The following is an 18,966-nucleotide window of genomic DNA, read 5'->3' as shown; positions in this document are numbered from 1 at the left end:
TGGAAAGTTCAAAACACGACTGGACGCTTTCTGTCACAGCTACATAATATCCCTCCAATTTTGTTCTTAAAACCCTCTTCCTAGTGCCAAAAGTTTCTAATTCATGAATTTTTCAGAAGCGATGTTTTAAGAAAATTATTTGACATTGGATTTCCATACAAACACTGTTATTTCAAGCCTGTTTGCCTACCCGTCGATAATGGTGTCGAAAACCGTGATAAGGCCTAGCTTATTATCACTATTGCATAACCAGCCGTGGAATGGGCGCTCAAACGATCCAATGCGTCTTGAGTGGTCTTCCTACGGTGTTCATATGCCCTGCAAAGTGAAGACATGTATTCCTTTATGCGTTTGTCGACGATTATCGCCTCCAAATATCGGTCGGACACAGAATAAACGGAATGAAATATAGATAGCTCCGAGTATTTGAACTTTAACCTTTTGGACACTCCAGTTCTAAACAGTAGAGTTGTTATTCTGCGAGTTGTCCGCTAAATGTAGTTCACTCTCTCGTGTACAGAATAAATGCTACGTAAAACGCCAGTACAGTGACCTAAAAGATTCATTGTGTGAATCTTTTGACAGCGAAAACGCTACGGTCTGAATAAAATGCAACCGGAAATGGCGTCACAATGTTTCGAGAAATAACTTGTTCGGCTTACCCTTTTTATTCCGCTTGGGACCCATAAATTATTATATTTTTGTTTCGATTTTATTCGGATATTCTTACACTAAGTACTCTATGCTTGCGCTGGCGATAATTAACTTTTTTCTTTTCTACTGGTTTTGATTTAAACAATAAAAAAAAGAGGTCAGTGTAGAGGCATACACGAAATTTTTTTGCTTTCTTTCCGAAAGCAAAAGAGAGTGATTAGCGTTGTTTCGTCTTCGGCCCAAGGTCACCTGAACAAGATAAAAACAACACATACGAAGTCGTGAGATTTTATTGTTTTTAAAAACATTTTTTTTTCTTTTCACGTGATTTTGGCAAATGACAAAACGGGCCGACTCACGACGAGGCAGGTGGCCGACATGTGCACAATTTTAGCATATGACATACTGAGGTAATTTAGGTTTTTAAACCCCAGCAAAAAGTCCAACGGAAGCTCTTGTGTAGAAAACTGTACTCGGTTTTATATCACGATCGCAGTTCTCTGTTGAGAACATCCGGCAGTAACACATTTTTCCCCATTGTACCCTACTTCGGAAAAAATTGTCATTTTCTCGGAATATCAGACGCCAGCCGTTGTCGGTCATTGCCATGAATTTTCGTGAATCAACAACATGGCGGATGATGTTTTGGTAGAGAAAATATTCAATTTTATTTGCGGGAGTGGAGGATTTGTCGAATTACCTGTTCTTTTGAAACGATCTTCGCCCTTGGGAAGCAGAAAATCAGAAGTAGAAGCGAGGAACTGGCTGAAGATTCAAGGTGATCGGCCTTTCGTTGTGATGGGTGACGGCAAATTCGCTGGTGTGCGAATTCGGTTGAAGAAGAAAATTTGTCAACAATATCTTGAGAAAGGTTCTTGTCGTCGGGCACAAGGTAATTGCAAGTACTGGCACATTTGCAAAGAGTTTATCGAAGGTGATTGCGCTAAACGATGCGGCCGTTCACACAATTTCTTCGGTCAGGAAAATGGAGAGAAGACAAAACAATTAGGACTCAACAAATACCCGCCCGGCACATTGAAGAATATTGTTGCTTGGAGCCTTCCACAGGTATGTCAGTTGTATTTGAGAGGTGAATGTAATTCGGATGAATGTTTCTATCTTCACGTTTGTTCTCAAGCGGTCCAAGGGTCGGTTTGTAATTGTTCCTTGTCACACAACCTCACGGATTCCCACAATAAGCGAATTCTCAAGCAGTTCGATCTAGTGCCACATCAGTCGATGTCCACTAAGTTTGTTCGCTGCAATATTTTGGTTCCAAAGGACCGGAAAATTTTTGCTAAAGGTGGAAAACAGAGCAGTACAAGTGGACAAGCTTCGACTGGAATTATGAGCAATTTAGTTGATTCATTTACACCAAGTACAGCTCTAAGTGACGGAACAAAAGGTCAGTGTAAGACATCTTCGGGAGATTCTTGCAGTAACATCGCACGTTGTTCCAAGCAAAGTGAATCCGAACGCAACTCGCTGGTAAAGTCCGGAGCCGGAAGCCAGGAACATCATCAACCGGAAGGTGTGCAAAGTAAGGCGACAAAACAAGGGCCGACGGTCTGCAAGCCAGCTTCTAATGTTCTTAACAATTTAGCAAATAATTCAACTTCACCAGCTTTTGAAAACAGTGCTAAATTAATGAATATTCAAGTTGAAGAGGACGAAACCCGTTCAAATTCTTCATCTGACGAAAATAAATTAGGAATTTTGGGATTCAAGACCATCAAGCACTATGATGATGATGACATAACCTCTGTAAAGAGAGAGCTGTCGGAATCTAAGTTGACCGAACAAAGCTCGGGCACTACCGATGAAACGAAGGGAAAGAACAGGAAAAAACAGATAGAGCGTGGCCCAACATGCAAAGAACCACAGAAGAAGAACTCAGCGTCGTCGTATTCTGCAAAAACGATCCAATCAGATAAGAAAACTACTCCAGTTGCGGACAGCTCGTCCCACAGTCCGACATTGAGGGCGGGGTTGGAAGTCCTTGCTAGTGCTCCACCTACAGACGATGCCACACAAGATTTTGTAAAGAAGTGGGTGATGGGCAGCGACCGTGATATGAAGGATTCCCCGAGCAGCAAAGATTTGGTTTGCCAAATAGGGACAAAAGATGAGGCATTGGAGCGCAAAGGTTCAAGGAAAAACACATCCTCCAAGAACATTGCAGATAAAGACAGCAACAGTGCCCCTCTAGTTTCTTCCGAGGGAATTGCTGCTGTGACCAGTCTTGAGCCGTCTGATACAAAGGTCTTTGAGTGTCTTTGCAAAGAATATGGCTGCTCTGCTTCCTTCGCAAAGATTTCCAAGCGAACAGATTTATTCCCTGGCAACCTTAACGTTGAGGCGTGGTTTCGTAAAAAGGCAGGCAGCTTTTTGATCACTGAAGACGGTCATGGAATGATTTTGCAAGTGGATGCTTACTCTACAAAGGCACGCCTTTGTTTTAGATACAATTACAGCTCCTTTCATGGTGAGTGCACGAGGAAAAAATGCTCGAAGCTACACGCCTGCAGGGACTACATCACTGATTCGTGTGTTGGTGGAGCGACATGTCCACGGAATCATCACTTTCAAGATGAGAGGGATAAAGCCTTGCTGTCAAAGATTAAACTTGATACATTAACAGATGAGCAGCTGCGCAAACTTGTGCTTTCGTCGACACCTCAGGTCTGCCTAGAGTACAACAATGGCATGTGTCATCGAGGAGGTTCGTGTAACAGAATACATATATGCAGCGACCACCTGAAGAAGTGCTGCAGCGAGGGCAATGGATGTGATCTAGACCATGAATCTGCCATGCATACTGAACACACCCAGGCTGTTCTTAAACGTTATGAGATGGAACATTTTAGTGACCCTGTGGTAAAGAAGATCATTTTGGTCTGCGGCGACAAAACTAAAGGAAAAGAAACTGGTAAGAGTTTTTAAATATGCATACATGTTGAGTCATGATGTGCATTTATCATTATCTTTGGCTTTTCCAGTTAAAATTGCCTGGCGATCGATTGCAGACTAAATTAAACTTGTACATAACGTTTTACTCTCTTACAGTGCATGTCTACCATAACTTTGGACCATAATGACTGTCACCTTGCCGATGCATTTGTATGCAAAATTTGAAGATTATGAAGTAACAAAATTGTATTATTTCTCAAGGCGTTTTATTTATTAAGGTTTTTCTGAGGCAGTCGTTTGAGTTCCCATGTCAAACGTCGTTCCTCTGTGATGTCAATGTAAAAAGGAAAAGGCATGTTTGCTATCCAAGTTCTCCTTTATTCAGTTCCTGTTACTTATAAGTTAAAGGGATACGGGTGTTTCAGGAAAAGGCCGTATTGAATCATTGAATTATTGAATATTGAATCCCTCTTCATTCTTAGCCGGATGAAGTTAATTTTTCCTTCATCGTGTTACTTTTGTTTTTTGCGCAAGCAAGAGAATAGTTATTTCTGAGAATGAACTGTTCTTAAGTATAAATGACGTGATTTCGTTCCTTAACCTTTCTATACGTGCTGAAGAAAGTAGATATTTTCAACATGTTTTACCACAGGCAGCCCAAGTTCGCGTCACTAGAGAGCGTGTGATAATTAATAACTAGTGAGACGATGACCTTTGAGTGCAAGCGGTATTGGGTTACAGGCAGCCGTTGAGAATTTGGATGCATTATAAGACTTTAGGGACCGTTCATTTTTTATGAGCATGGGGGGGCTGGTGGGATTTGGTTAATTGCCACTACGAAACTGTATGACCCCCCCCTAGCATGCAATTTTTTTCTACATGGCCCCCCCCAAGCAGAAACTTTTTTTTCTGATGACCCCCCCCCCCCTCCCGCCCAACCAGAAACAAATCATACTACTCCTAACTTTAACAAAACGCTTATGTACTGCTTATATCAAAGATAAACGTAATTGTTACTGTGATTTCTTTACAGTACTATTAAAAAGTTACCGTTCTCTGCTTAGGTAAAGATTTCTCTTGTTTAAAAAAAACGTTTTATAGATAGCAACACGTTTACGGCAACGGCAAACCCTAAATTTCCATTTAGATTCTCAAAGAAACTATAAAAATTAATCAAGCAAATGGTTAACGTGAAATTACTCCCCTTTGAGTAGAAACAATTAATACACGTACAGATCTGACTAACAAAATACGGATCGAAGCATACCAATCAACGATTACGAGTCATATTAAACAGAAAAAAAAAACAGCGGACACACAGATATCAGACGCGTAGGAAAGGGTTAGATAGGGGTGTTCGTTGAGCCCCAAATGTTGCTGAGCGCCGGAGGCGCTCTTACTAGGGGGGTCATGGGGCATGCTCCCCCGGAAATTTTTGAAAATCTAGGTTCCCAGAAACCTTGTTTCCTGCATTTTGAGACCCATTTTAGGCAAATCACAAATTTGTTTTACAGCAGCTTTGTGAGCTATATACATCATTTCTACGGCATAATTGTTTCAACTTAAACAAGAAAGTTCAATGTACATTCCGCGCCTTGTCGAGTTCTGATAGCTATTCGATCTGCTGATAGTCATACACCAAGCTGGTAAACTGCATCATTCTCGGGTGTAGGCCCTCGAACAAATTGACTATCTCGTCAAGATTGACAGGCATATCATATTTGATATGCATCAGAACCAGGGCGGACATTCTACTCTCTCGCATGGTACACCTCATGTAGTTGTTCAACCTCCTCATTGTGCTTTTTCTTCCACGATTATTGATCTTCAAAGGGGGTTCGTTCGAGCCCTTCGAACCCCCCCCCCCCCCTCCTACACACCTGGATGTTAAAGTACTGCTGTTAAAAATGACAGTTACAAGCTTTTCTGAAGATGGCCTACGGCTCAGATTTACCGTCAACTGAAGTCACCAACAACAGTTCTATTATTAAAATCTAATCTGGATGTTCACACTAGGCATACTACTGAGTCTACTGATACTCCTGGGTTCAAATAATTTACTAATCAACAGTTTTTATAAAAGTGAGTACTATTAAACAGAACATTAAACAATCTATTGATAGAGTTCTGAGTACAACCACTTTGTAGAAAACTACTCCCCCACAGATGATTCAATAGTGAGACTGTTAGTACGTTTTTATATTAATTTGAACTTGTACAAACATAGGTGTCTACTTCAGTTTATATTCATTATTGCTTTTCCAACAGATATGCTTCATTTCCTCAGTTGTTGTTAATATAAAATGCAGATTTCGACCTCAGTATGTAAAACAAATTAAAAGTGGTTAGGAAAATTGCATTAAATAAAATTGAAATAATATTCAATTTCTTCATCTGTTTCTGTGTTGAGCCACTTTCAATTTCCCCTACTAGCCAATTATTGCTGGTGACCCCCCCTCTTTCACTCAATTTTTTTTGGTAGCCCCCCCCCCTTTAGTGCCATTTTTTTTCTCGTGGCCCCCCCCTAAATCCCACCAGCCCCCCCATGCTCATAAAAAATGAACGGTCCCTTGTATGGGAAATAAAATACCGTATTTTATTTTCCATACAAAGTCTTATAATGCGTCCAAATTCTTAACGCCTGCCTGTAACCCAATACCGCTTCCACTCAAAGGTCATCGCCTCACTAGTTATTAATTATCACACGCTCTCTTGTGACGCGAACTTGGGCTGCCTGTTATTTTACAAATAATTTCTGGAATATTTAGTTGGGGGAACAACATGTATCTTTGTATTAAAAGGTCACATTCATCAAGATACGCCAGACGAACCCATCTGCTCCGATTTTCTTCTTGGCAAATGCAAAAAGGGCTTCAAGTGTGGAGGACATCATTGCCCTTTGCCTTTCCACTGGCAGTATATGTCAGATGGCGAGTGGAGGAGTTTTAATGAACAAGACAACGAGAAAGTGGAGAGACTTTACTGCAATGTGATGTTAGAGGAATGCACAGCCACCAATGTTCAGATTTCTCTTAAAAGGTTAGGCGTACTTGTGATATCAACTTAGTTCGATTATACGAATTTTCAATAATATGTTATATGCAACACACCTTACGCTAAGTAAAACTGGTAGTAATCAAAGATTATAGTGACTATAGGGCGTCGCCTTTGGCCCTTAGGCACTTAGCTGGGTTGCAAAATCATGTTAAGATGACGGGAACCTGTAAGTATAGTTGCAAAAAAACAATAGGTTGTTGTTTGAGAGCAATCGTTAACATCCGTGTTATCTTAAAAACGTTTTATGCAACCAGTCTCAGGTGTTTACAGGGCATCCTACTAAGGGTGCGGCGGGAGTATTGTAGTTCCAGTTACTTCTTTTTTTCTCAATGCAGGTTATTACTCATGCAGGATGTGTTTTTTTCTTCTTTATTTGCACTTTTAATGCAACCCTTATTAAATCAGAGCTTGGTGATTGCAATATTTGTTCGGATTGAAGTGATCAAAGAAAAATGTAATATTTCTGGAATTTTTATAAAATGAACTGCAACAATGAACTTTTACCTGTTGTGGATGCAGTTACTTCCGCTGAAAACCTCGCTTGGTGAACAGATTACTGGTGTGCTAAAATTGAACATAGAAAACACAAAGGCTGGTAAATGAGCAAATTCTTAAGCGTCCTCGCTTGAAATTGAAAAAAAAAACTACCTACCAAGAAATCACCAATATGATGTTCCACATGCAGTAGATTATTCTCGAGAATGTGCAAAGAACAAAATAGGAAAGCAGTCAAAGCAGCCATTTTGAAGACACTCAACCAAGAGCGCGAATCATGTGGAAACCATCAGCAATATAAATGAACTGGTCTTTTCATCTCGAAAAATGACACTAAATCGTAAAGAACAGAATCATCTCGAGCTGGCAAAGTTTTAATCATTGACGCACAGTTTAAAACGTTACATACGTCTCCTTTGTCACGCCACAGTTGTACACTACCTGGCGAGTTCCATGCAGCCAAAAATATCCCACAACTAAATTAACCAGAGTATATCGTAAAAAGCATTATTATTCCACTATTATGTCATTTCACCAAATAAGGTCAAGAGAACGCGCAAAATATGAGACCGTAATACACTGTAGTGTCCCGGTTTGACCGGTTTACAACAGAGCGAATACGGACGGAAAAGGCAGAAAAAAGGAGCAACAATGTCCGGACTGGACGAAGAATAGTTTTTGAAACGATGCAGACTCGAAAACAAGTTTCACTTGTCATTTATCTTTTCATTTTATCTAATCAAATTAAAGATATTTAACTGGCTTTCTGTGTTGTTTACATCATTCGTACGCGCCATATACCGATGGACAGTTGATGCCGGGTGCATTTGAAAACTGTTACCAAAACAGAGAAGCCAAAATAACAAAATCTTTTTGTAGTGGAATAATAAATCTCTTATTCGATGGTTTTACATATAATACTCGGGGACATTTTGCTCATTGCTCGTATTTTTCCTCGCCCCTTCGGGGCTCGGAAAAATACTACGCAACTCGCAAAATATCCGCGCGTATTATATGTAAAACCATCGAATAAGATATATGTATGAAGCTAGAGAGGAAGCGTTAATTGTTGTCTCCAGCCAGGGACGACATTAAAGAAAAAGTCACAGCAAGGGAAGAACATTTGGATAATTTATTTGCCAGGATTTTAGTTCCCTACTAAGTTTCCAGCTAGCAGAATTCCAGTCCAAGGAGAGGATAATCTGAGGAGCGGCTCCGTTGGGTACTCCTGGTTGTGGGGTCTTCCGTTCTTTTGTGAAGTCTAAAAGATGATTGCGCGTTGGTCACGCAGACACCCGAAAATTAAACGTTGATGCTTTACATCAAAAATATACCGCGTCATATCGCAAACTTTCAACAAAATAATTATCTTAATTACTACCCAACAGATCGCGTGTACAGTAACAAAGGAACATTTTAATTTATACAGAACACCACATCAAACAAGTGTGCAAACACACCCTTCTTATGAACAAAGGAAGGAAAATTGCTGCGCGTGAAATTGTTATGAAAATTTATGACTCAAACTCACAGAGACCATTGCTTTTTGTTGGTACCCTGGAAATGCGCAACGTTAATAGATCGAACCATTTTACCGTTCACTTTTTACCTTTGGTCATCAACTCTGTCGGATAAACCAAACATTCGTTTCTACTCCCCACCGACGCAGCAACGGAGTTTATCTAGAAACTAACCCCCTTATCCATTTAATACTTTAAGCGACATAATAGTACAAACAAAATAACGCGTTTAAAATAAGACGAGCAAAATTTGTATGCTCGTCACGGCTGCTCAACAACAGTCCATGAAAATGTAGTATGTAGCTTTCAAAGAAGAGCGATAATATTCTTTCTATTTTACCTCGAAAATCAAATATTAATTCGGGGTACGTACAGTTACCTTACCTTAGATGCATCTTTTTTTGTTTTGTTTTTTTTAGCGGGGAATCTATTCTGCTGAAAGAGCAACATGAAGTTAAATTTTTGCTAGATCACAAGCTTCTGATCCTACAGAACGATCAAGAGTGTGAAATAATCGCCGATTTAAGGCGTCTGTCTACTGATTCTTATGTCATCGATCCTGGTAACGCTATGGCTACGCAGTGGATTTGGTATTGCAAGGAGGAACGGGGAATTTGGAAAGAATATGATCTAGACAACTATGTGAGTGGAATATAGGTTTTAAAAAGGCTGATACTGTTCTGGTGATGAATTGGATATCTGTTAATCCATGCTTGACTCGGCCCAATATCGTCACTTATAACGAACCTTTGATTTCCGCGCGTTCTTCTTGGACAAAACACGTTACTTGGTACACAATCCGACGGTGGTTATCAGATGATAACAGTCGCCGGATCTTTTTACGACAAAAACAAAGAAGTAATGTTGCAGGTTTAGATCTTAATCGTTGAAATCAAATTGCAGTTCAGTAATATATATATTTAGCCAAGCCTTTGCCTGTTATTTTTTGGCCATGGGTAAATAGCTGTCCTTGCAGTTGTCAGCGACTTGGCATAGAAACTCGAGATTACTGGGTCATTCTTGCACATTCTCTTGACCATTTCGCCTCGTTTGTATGCCTTTATAGACACATCAAGAGTATTTGATCACAGAGTTACTATAATATATGGCATTTACTGGATTACTGGAATCATAATTAAAGTTTTGAAGTGAAATTCGAAATATTGCAATTCAGCGGTAAGAACTTTGAGATGTCTTTAGCAGCTTTTTGTCACAATACAAATGTGAAGTTTTTCTGTCAATATTCTATTTTGTTTTTCCACACGGACTATGCCATGTTGACAACTCAGTCTCACTGACGGCTTGGCCAGCACAGGTTTCCTCTGCAATGCGGGTCCATGTTTAAGGAAATACTATACCTGTCAATAAGTGACTTCAACTTGTATAATTAATTGCCGGAAATTAATCAAGTGATTAAGAAACCTCCTGTAAGCAAACCTTTTCTTGCACTCCTGGAAAATTTACTGCGGGATTTGCATTATTTTTACGAAGATAATCACTGAAGCGTAGTTTGCATTTACAGGGCAGAGATCTTCAACGATCTATAGAAGAAGCCTTCTTAAATAAGAGACCCGGGTTCAAGTTTCGGTTTGCTGGCCAGGGTTACGCGTTGAGCTTTCATCCAGCATCCGATATGAGCCAGACAAGCTTGAAAAACGGAACCACAACAAACGTGAGAAGAAGACCTGCAAAGGTTATATCTGAAGATGATGTCCGTAAACTCAAAGAGTACGTAAGGAAAATGTGCGTTGTTTCTATAAGGAGGCGTTCACCTTTGGTGTTCGGAGATCGGACCGATTTCGGCGCAGTTTATTATCATAGTTTACCTTTGGGACGCTGAACCATTTCAGTAACTTGTTAATTTGACGGCGCAATGGAACTTAGAGCTGAGAAACGTGAGTGAAGTGCCACTATGCTTAAGACCATTGCGTGCAGACTTGTGTTTGGGGGCGACATGTCAGTGCCTCGGAGAATCAACTTTCCGCAAAGGTACTTTAATCATGCCCAGGAAGATTTCATGGATATCAAGGGTGATCTCCGCCAAATTATAATTAGTACACACGTAATGGTCTCATGGTTACTGACACTTGACATACAATTGGGGCACAGACGTGGCCCAGGGTTCTTGTTCTTATAAAGCAACAATTTACCTTTCCATTGGCTCCACAGTTTAGTGGGCTCCAGCCAGGGGTGGTAGGTGAAACACATGAGTTCCAGTAAGGAAACATAACAAATTAATTAGCATCCCCAACAGTGATGGACTGTTGGTTTTCTTATCCACTTCATGCCAATGAAACCACAGTTTTAAAAGACACCTTAACTTTACCGTGTTAGTGAGTGACGCCGCTAAACATCTTTTACTTTTAGTCAAAATAATTCAAGAACAGTCCAAAAATTTATGTAATCTGGTCCCCAGCAAAGCTTTGTGGCAGACACCAAACGGAGGAAAATGGGAAATCAGGGCTAGCAAGACGCATGGGATGGAGGGGAGGGGAGGGGAGGGGAAAGAAGGGGCGCAAGCTACCAAATTATTAATTTCTTCCATTTTTTACGTCCCCCTGGTGGACGCAAAAGTCTGGATCGGTCAGAGATAATTCCCGTCAAGTAATTCACCAACTGTTATGATTTGTGAGAAAAAATTCAATGTTATTCTAGTACTTACACAAACAATTGGAAAAAGAAATGAGATGTTCTTAGGCTACTATCTCGATATATTGAAATTCTAGCTTGGCTACGAAGCGCATGGGAATAAGACAAAATTAAATTACATTATTCGTCTAAAAAACTTAATGTACGTTTGGTTGTTTTATTCCCTTAAGCCTCGTAGCCAAGCTAGAATTTTAATATATTGAAATTTGTCTATTCAAAGCGGATCGTTAATTTCAGCAGCAAAGACCCTGTTCTCACACACCTGCGATGTAATGGAGCCAACTAAACAACTTTATGCTCGCCTCAATTGGAATTCAATTGGAATCGCCGCCGCGTTTCGTCTATGTCGCACGCGGAGGTGTTGTGATCCAATGAATTACAAAGATTGTGTAGGAACACAATAAAAGTGTTTCAAAAGGCAGAAATTGCGAAGTTTTGTAAATTAATTGGACAGCTTACACATTCCGTGTGATAGTCGAGCTAATACCCTTCGATGGAACGATTACCACAACAGATTTCACTCTCCACATAACAAAGCGACCATTCTATGAAAGCGTACAATCTAAACTCACAAGGAAAAATAGGCAACTGTAAACATGTCTATCAGTAAAGTCACTGTTTGTGTTACATTTTTGTATTCGGCTTTTTTCGTTTGCCTGCTTTTAGGCTGACCCGATCGCTGGCCGAAATCGTCTTCAATCGGCATGAGATCTAGGAACAGGCAAAGAACAAAAAATGCAACGTTGATTTTATTTAGAAAATAATGATCCTAATTTCACAAGACTTTATAACTCACAACCTCGTCACACGACATTTCTGCATGTTGCCAGGCAACAGCTACGTAGGTTTGTTGCGTGTCCGCTGTGTAACAACTTGAATGTTGAATGCGTTGTTAAGGTCCTGTGCATTTCAGGTGAATAAAGGTACTTTCGTAGAATGTTTTTCTACTGTAGGGTACTGTAGATGCCTAGCAATTTCTAGCTGTCTTCTTTGAACACGAGAAACTAGAGGATTGATCAAATCTGTTTCTGTTGTAGGTCCCAGGTGTCATTGCCGGCTAAGGGGAAACGGAGGAAAAATTCAAGGAAACTTTGGGTTCCAATGCCATCTGACATGCAAAATGTACGCGTTCCTATAGCACCGCACTCTCTTGAGTTTACAGAAGTGGAGAAGCAGCTTAGGAAGACGATCAAGTGGAGCGCCGTGATCACCAGCATCGAACGCGTGCAAAAGCCAATCGTGTGGGAAAATTATCAAAGGTACGGTAAAATGTAAAGTAGAGCTCTGGTCCATAGTTCAGAATTAAAGCCTCTTTGAGGGATACAGCCATACCCGCCACAGAGTACACCAGGACGTAGAGCCAGTCCCAAAAACTCTCTCAATTTAGGTTTAAATGGGCAACTTAGTCGAAAAAGGGCAATTGAGATACACCAGCATTGTTTTGGGGCGAGAGGAAGGGATGGAGGAGGAGGGGGAGTGGTTTAGGTTACTTTTCAGAAGAGGTTTTGCGTTGTAGTTGACGATTTAGAGACTGATTTGGGATGGTTACGGTGAAATATATCTTTTTCGGGCGAGTGGTGACCAAAGCTGACTAAAGGAGCTTCCGTTCTTACTGTTTTTGAGAATTAAATTCTAATCGTGGTGTTCTTGGTTCAATCGCGGAGGATTGATGAGACATAGTTAGCCATATCTTAATTTTGACTTTGTGACTTTTCCTCAAGAAATATTCGCGATTATGATTGCCCTTACTCGCACAATACTCCTGCCCCCTTCTTACGCGAAGGTTCAATTTTTATCGCTGTTTTAAGTTTGAATTAAACATAGGACAAATCATAGTAATTACTCTAAACGGAATGACTCAAGGACCTGCATAATATTGCCTCAGGTCACCCTTAACCGCTGTAGATGAAATTGAGCTACTCTGTCCGAAAACTGGCACGGCACGGCACGGCACGCGTATTTCAAACGGTCGTTAAAAATATTTCTTCTGCCCACCTGCTTTGTTGATGTAATATTTGGAAGGTTCTTGATCAATTAATTAATGAAAAATGCTTTGTCCATTCATTGTTCATTCATAGGAAGAAAGGAAACATGTCAGCTGTAAAGACCGGTAGAACCAAGCGAAGGTTCTTGACTGAGAGACGCTTAAGCCGTAAGACAGTGAAGGCCACCTACAAACAGACGTTTGATTGGAACTGGCGTTTGGCTTGCATGTATGTGTGTAAATTTTCAGACAACCAACACCATCGTCCACGGCAAATGAAACTTCTTCGCTTAGATTTCTTTTCATAGCGACGTCCCCTCCAAGAAAGACTTTCTATGCTTCTTAACCGATTCACATTCTTGGCTGAAGTTTTACTCCAGCAAATACTCCGGCATTGAAATCCGGTAGTTTGTGAGAGAGAAAGTGTGAAATCTTTTTCAAGTTAAAGTTAACGAAAAAAAAAAAAACAAAAAAGAAAAAACAAAAAAACAACAACAACAACAACAAAAAAACCAAAGAAAAAGAAAAAGAAAAATACAGTTAGAATGGGAGTGAACAAATGTTTATTACATTGTTAGTTTATCGATTTTTACAACTCCTTTGATAATCGTTAGCAATTACTGCATGTACTTTACTCGTTATTGGTAAGTAAGCAGTCTTTATTAAAATAGAAATTGGTACATACGTACATCAGACGTGTAATTTAAAAATAATCAATAGTAGTAAGTTATAATCATGGTTAAACATCTTTAACTATTTCAAAGTTATGAAAATTTGAAAAAGGCATCTATTTATATATGAGCGTTTAAAGCGTTGTGTTCTGGGTTGCGTAACTTCCGATTGCTCTGCATCGGTAGCAAGTCATGTAGGCAGTCGTGGTAGCGATAGGGTAATAGGGGGCTTAAGCAACGACGATGGCAACGGCAACGAAAACGTCACCCGAAAATATATCTATTTTTTTTTGTGCTACTTCGCAATTATTTCAACTTGCTCAACTTTTACAAAAATGGAACCAAATTGGAAGGAGTGGCGTAAAAGTTAAGAAAGAAAATGAAAAATTCACCGTCGTGCTTTCACGTTCTCCACAAAACCTTAAATGTGGTCATTTCTCGTTGTTGTTTTGCAGAGGACAGCAAAGAAATGTACCAAAATGTAAAACGTACGTGGAGAGCGATTGTTTTTGATCATTAAACCTATTGTTTTGCGGCGTTATCGTTGCCGGTGCAGTTGTCGTAGCCTAAGCTCCCTAATCAGATATATAGCTCTCTTTGGTAAAACATCATTATTTCAAAACAGAGATTTATTACATCACAAAAACTACTATTGTTCATAAAAAAGAACAAACAACAACAACAACAACAACAAAAAAAGATCACATGTCATTTAAAATTGATTATCTTTATATTTGTATTACGATAAACTGAATTAACCAATAAAAGGGAAACTAAACGAAAAGAATGTTGGAAGATCAAGATGTTTTCTTTTTTCAGTGTCCTCACTACTGCAACAAGAAACCCGGCAGAAGTTTTATTGTATAACTGATATGTAAACCTTTATTTCCCAGAAGTGCTTACTTACTCACTTTTACTTTTTTTGTTTTACACATAAAAAGCAGCTCATGGTTTTCCTGAAATTGACCAATTGTTCTCCGGGGAGGGGTTGCTCCTTATCTTTGTTGGAGATTTGCCATCTGCAGCTGGTTTTCTGTTCTGACCCCGTTTCTGACTAAAAAATTCCACTCTCCACATCCTTTTGAGACCCGCCCTGTAAATTCATTATTCCCGTTTTTAGATTTTAGCTTTTTAGAAGATGTAACTTCACACGCTCTAGACGTCAGTTTAATCGCTTGTTTTCGCTCTTTCTTCTTTTGATTCCTTTTCGTTTCAACACGGCTAAGCTTATAGCAATTGGCTATCTAAAGCGCGGCGTTACGGGAATGACATGGCTATTAAAGTATTACGCTTAACTTGTTTCTCGGTTGCCGATTTTGCTTACCCTTGATCAAGAATGGATGGGCAATATGACTCGGAAAATGATATATATTGAAGACACGCCTGGATATTAATTCAAGTTCAAGGTATTTGCTCTCGAATTCAGGTTATATGCCAGTTTAGGGCTCGTGCACCATATACCAAGTAACCGGTGACATAATAATTCGTGATACAGGTAGTACTAACAGATAGCTAGAGCCTTAAACAATGACTATTATAATAATTAGTTGGTATGATGGATCTCTCCGTTCGATGGATCCTTGGTTCCCCTGGTTCAAATCCTAATTTTGTGAATAATGCAAATTTAAAAGGCTTAAACATTTCCTACGCTATAAGTAATAAGATATAATGGATAGCACTGTTCATCGTTAAAGATAACAAAAATCGTTGGTTGACCTTCACTGTCAACGCATGAGTCATACAGATCACTGGCAGGATTGGAGGGATCTTTCAGTGGTGGGCGTCGAAGCGCTGTGTTCCCAAGCTTGTAATCCCCCGTTAACACACTAACCAAAAACATAAACCTGGTTTCCTTTCCACTGCTGTAGTTGTTACTGTACGAGGCCTTGACAGCGAAATAGCTTCCCTCTCCGTACAATGTTCCGTTTTTACCGTGCATCCTGTGGTCAAAGTTTTGCTTGCAGATGGCGTCAATAACGTCTGATGATGTGCCATGGAAAAGCTGCCTCTCTATTTTGTTATAGTTGGTTGCGTTTAGTTTCTTTTTCATGCGTTCCCGCTTCCTAAAATCAGAGAGAGTTTTTCTGAGACAGCGATTTGACTTATTGGTCGCTTCTAATTATTCTACTGAAACAACAACAAGAACAATAACAAAAGCAACAACAATATAATAATAATAATAATAAAATAATAATAATAATAATAATAATAATAATAATAATAATAATAATAATAATAATAATAATAATAATAATAATAATTAGAAGATGAAGAAGAAGAAGAAGAAGAAGAAGAAGAAGGAGAAGAAGAAGAAGAAGAAGAAGAAGATGAGTATTTAGTCCTGTGGTCTAACTGGGGACACATCAAAACAAATAATAGATAAAACTATGTACAATCATGCTAAAACTACGTTAAAATTCGCAACCATTGACAAATTCATACTTCCTAAAATGTAAGTATAAATCTATGGAGTTCTAAATTTACAGTTATAAAATCCATAAAATTCAAGTGAAACAAAGACCGCAACAGTTATCATTATTGTTCAGGATAACACTTAAAATCAAGCTTCCTCAGATTTCTTTTAAAACTTTGCAGACTTTGTGACTCTCTAATATTCAACAGAGATTTATTTTTCCAGATTGCTGCATAAAGGCTCGGGTGTCACACGTAGACGATATAAAAGCAATCATAGCGGCACAAACTAGCTACTTCTTCAACAATGCTATGCCTAGTTGATTGGGCACTTACTCAGCTTAGAAGAACTCCTTTCAAATAGGAGAAACATAAGCTAAAAGAAATTTTACTCTTTTGCGTGCCACACCACTTTATGAACTGGAACCGACTCATTTTGCGGCGGACAAATGACCTTCTCAATTCTGTTGATAAAACCAAACGTTCTTTTCTACTACACACCGACGCAGAACCGGAGATTCTTTAGATCCCTTATTCGTAAAAAAAAAAGTACTTTGACTTCATTTTGGTTGGATAGATAATTTTCGTGGTCAATACACTTACAACTGATATCCATCATTTCTTTGAGGTTTGTACTGAAACAAGGTCGTACTTCAATTTATTCTTCAGTTAACCGAAGTTTTACAAGCAGCTTAAGGGGAACTTAGTGTGGTGGAAACATGAAACATTCAATCCACAGAACGAAAAGAGCCTGAGACCTACAAAAGGAAGTTCTTTAAGGTCTTTGTTATTTAAAAATGTCGCAGAAAAAACTAAACTGTTAGAGAGGTAACATTATGTTGTGACAAATGTAACGTTCTTGATTGACATTGCTGCTTCTTGTTCAATATCTCAAATGACAACGTCTAACATCTCCTACGAACTTCCCCAAAACGGAAATAGATTCTGTCTCCCTAAACGGAACAAGCACTTAAAGCAACTTGCGATGCATTCTGTAATTTGAATTGTACTCAAACCGAAGAAGATGTTTAGATGATTTCGTAATTTGGCAATCCTTTCTTAAAGCCCTTCGCCCTTGGTCACAATCAACAATGCCTACTCCCTTGCATATTACAGCCAGTCCAAATCTTACGCCGCTTACCTGTTGTATCTATCAAGAAGGATATCATTCTTGATTTTCTCAATCCTCAAAATCTGCGCCTTGTCTCGTGGAATTGACGCATAAAAGTGTTCCTTCACAGTTTGGAATTCTTTACAGCCAGACGACAAAGTAGTTCGTTTGAAATCACCATTTTCTTGATGCTTGAGACTAGAATAAAATTTGTGTAAGCTGAAACGAGAGAAAATCATCTTTTGTTAGTGCTAACAAAACATCTCACTAAACAGTCAACAGTTGGATGATCGATCATTCTCAAATTCATGAATAATTCGTCAAGAGAAAAGAAAGAAAATCACTACTGTGACCATGGTTTATAGCTCTGGCCATTTCACTTTGTTGGCCATATATCAAACTATCATACGGTTGTGTTGAAGATAGCGAAATGTTTTACAAGTCCATTTTAGAGGTGGATAGCACCAATACTATAAATCTGGTAGCCTGGGACTTTATGTATCCAAACTCGTAAATATTAACTAGTCTATTTTTCAAGGTCCTCATGAAAACCAAAGGTGAATAATTGTCACATCAAAGTACCTGAAATCAAAGAGAAAGGCACCCGCATCGCTATCATTTCTATTGAGTTTTTCCCTCTTGTAACGGCGCCAAAGAAGAATCGATAATGAAATCACAACTATTGAAATAATCACACGAAAAGTTAGAGATTTCCAGTAGTTCGTTCCAAGGTTGATGACCATGATTGGGAGTGTCGTTATTAGAAACCTTGAAACTCGGGCAAATCCAATTATCGCGTGAAATGCAATGTGCAACAAAAACGAAACGGTGTAAACGATAGCTAAGATCAAATATGTAATCAGCATCACTGTAAATTTCGCCAGACCATAGCACGCCAGCCAAAGAAACTGCAAAATAACTAGCAAAGCTAAACTGATAACAGAACAGATAAAGAATGTCCCTCTTCCGATGAACACGAGACCTAACGACATGATATATGCCAATGAATTCATAATCTTCCAGTGGTAAGGTCTGAAGTGATAATAAAATTCAATTGCAAGCGTAGCCTTGAACAACATGACCGCAGTGTTGATAACCATCACAATCGCATAACCAGCCGTGGAATGGGCGCTCAAACGATCCAATGCGTCTTGAATGGTCTTCTTACGGTGTTCATATTTCTTGTAAAGTGGAGATACGTATTCTTTCATGCGTCTGTCTGCCATGATAGTGTTCTAATATCGGTCGGACACAGAATAAACGGAATGAAATATAAACTGTTCCGTCAGTATAATCTCCTGTGCACTCTAATTCTAAACAGTAGAGTTGTTATTCTGCGAGTTGTTCACTAAATGTAGCCCAGTCTCTACCCTGCCAGCAGAGGTTTCTTTCTGGCAAATCTTTTAGTATGTGCGAAGTTGTTCGCGTCTTTAGCACTTCAAGTAATCGGCTTTGTCACCTGTCTGACTGTTGCCAAAACTTCATACAGGCTCACTTTTGCAC

The 18,966-nt window shown here is 39.3% G+C and overlaps 2 protein-coding genes across 4 annotated transcripts; one reads left to right on the top strand and one right to left on the bottom strand.

The window, feature by feature from the left end:
• The first annotated feature begins 976 nt into the window (after positions 1–976).
• LOC146488149 (uncharacterized) lies at positions 977–14,735 on the top strand. 2 transcript variants are annotated; one of them, XM_085121590.1, is made up of 6 exons: positions 990–3,583; positions 6,366–6,603; positions 9,056–9,278; positions 10,159–10,364; positions 12,323–12,544; positions 13,364–14,735. In XM_085121590.1, exons 1-6 carry the CDS (start codon positions 1,285–1,287, stop codon positions 13,575–13,577), a joined length of 3,402 nt encoding a protein of 1,133 aa, XP_084977716.1. In that variant the 5' UTR covers positions 990–1,284; the 3' UTR covers positions 13,578–14,735. The 2 variants fall into 2 exon arrangements, with proteins under 2 accessions (XP_084977722.1, XP_084977716.1); XM_085121596.1 differs by lacking the exon at positions 13,364–14,735 and having other exon boundaries at positions 977–3,583; positions 10,159–10,485; positions 12,323–12,545.
• LOC146488148 (uncharacterized) lies at positions 13,816–18,918 on the bottom strand. Of its 2 annotated transcripts, none has more exons than XM_085121624.1 (3): positions 18,046–18,918; positions 17,494–17,682; positions 13,816–16,003 (listed from the first exon to the last, which is right to left on the bottom strand). In XM_085121624.1, exons 1-3 carry the CDS (start codon positions 18,687–18,689, stop codon positions 15,574–15,576), a joined length of 1,263 nt encoding a protein of 420 aa, XP_084977750.1. In that variant the 5' UTR covers positions 18,690–18,918; the 3' UTR covers positions 13,816–15,573. The 2 variants fall into 2 exon arrangements, with proteins under 2 accessions (XP_084977750.1, XP_084977754.1); XM_085121628.1 differs by having other exon boundaries at positions 17,494–17,661.
• Between the last annotated feature and the right edge of the window lie 48 nt (positions 18,919–18,966).

This window comes from Pavona decussata, unplaced genomic scaffold (assembly GCF_977016875.1).
Source record: "Pavona decussata unplaced genomic scaffold, jaPavDecu1.1 SCAFFOLD_11, whole genome shotgun sequence".
Taxonomy (NCBI): Eukaryota; Metazoa; Cnidaria; class Anthozoa; order Scleractinia; family Agariciidae; genus Pavona; species Pavona decussata.
Note: the sequence above shows the minus strand (reverse complement) of the source record. Positions and strands in the feature narration are given on the sequence as shown.

Bases quoted from the DNA above. Each gene is read 5' to 3' on its own strand.
- LOC146488149 (XM_085121590.1), top strand. From the start codon at position 1,285: ATGGCGGATGATGTTTTGGTAGAGAAAATATTCAATTTTATTTGCGGG. The intron at 3,584-6,365 runs GTAAGAGTTTTT...TTGTATTAAAAG, and splicing joins AACTAAAGGAAAAGAAACTG to GTCACATTCATCAAGATACG. The intron at 9,279-10,158 runs GTGAGTGGAATA...TTGCATTTACAG, and splicing joins AATATGATCTAGACAACTAT to GGCAGAGATCTTCAACGATC.
- LOC146488148 (XM_085121624.1), bottom strand. From the start codon at position 18,689: ATGGCAGACAGACGCATGAAAGAATACGTATCTCCACTTTACAAGAAA. The intron at 17,683-18,045 runs GTACTTTGATGT...CTCTCGTTTCAG, and splicing joins GCCTTTCTCTTTGATTTCAG to CTTACACAAATTTTATTCTA. The intron at 16,004-17,493 runs GTAAGCGGCGTA...CTCTGATTTTAG, and splicing joins CTTCTTGATAGATACAACAG to GAAGCGGGAACGCATGAAAA.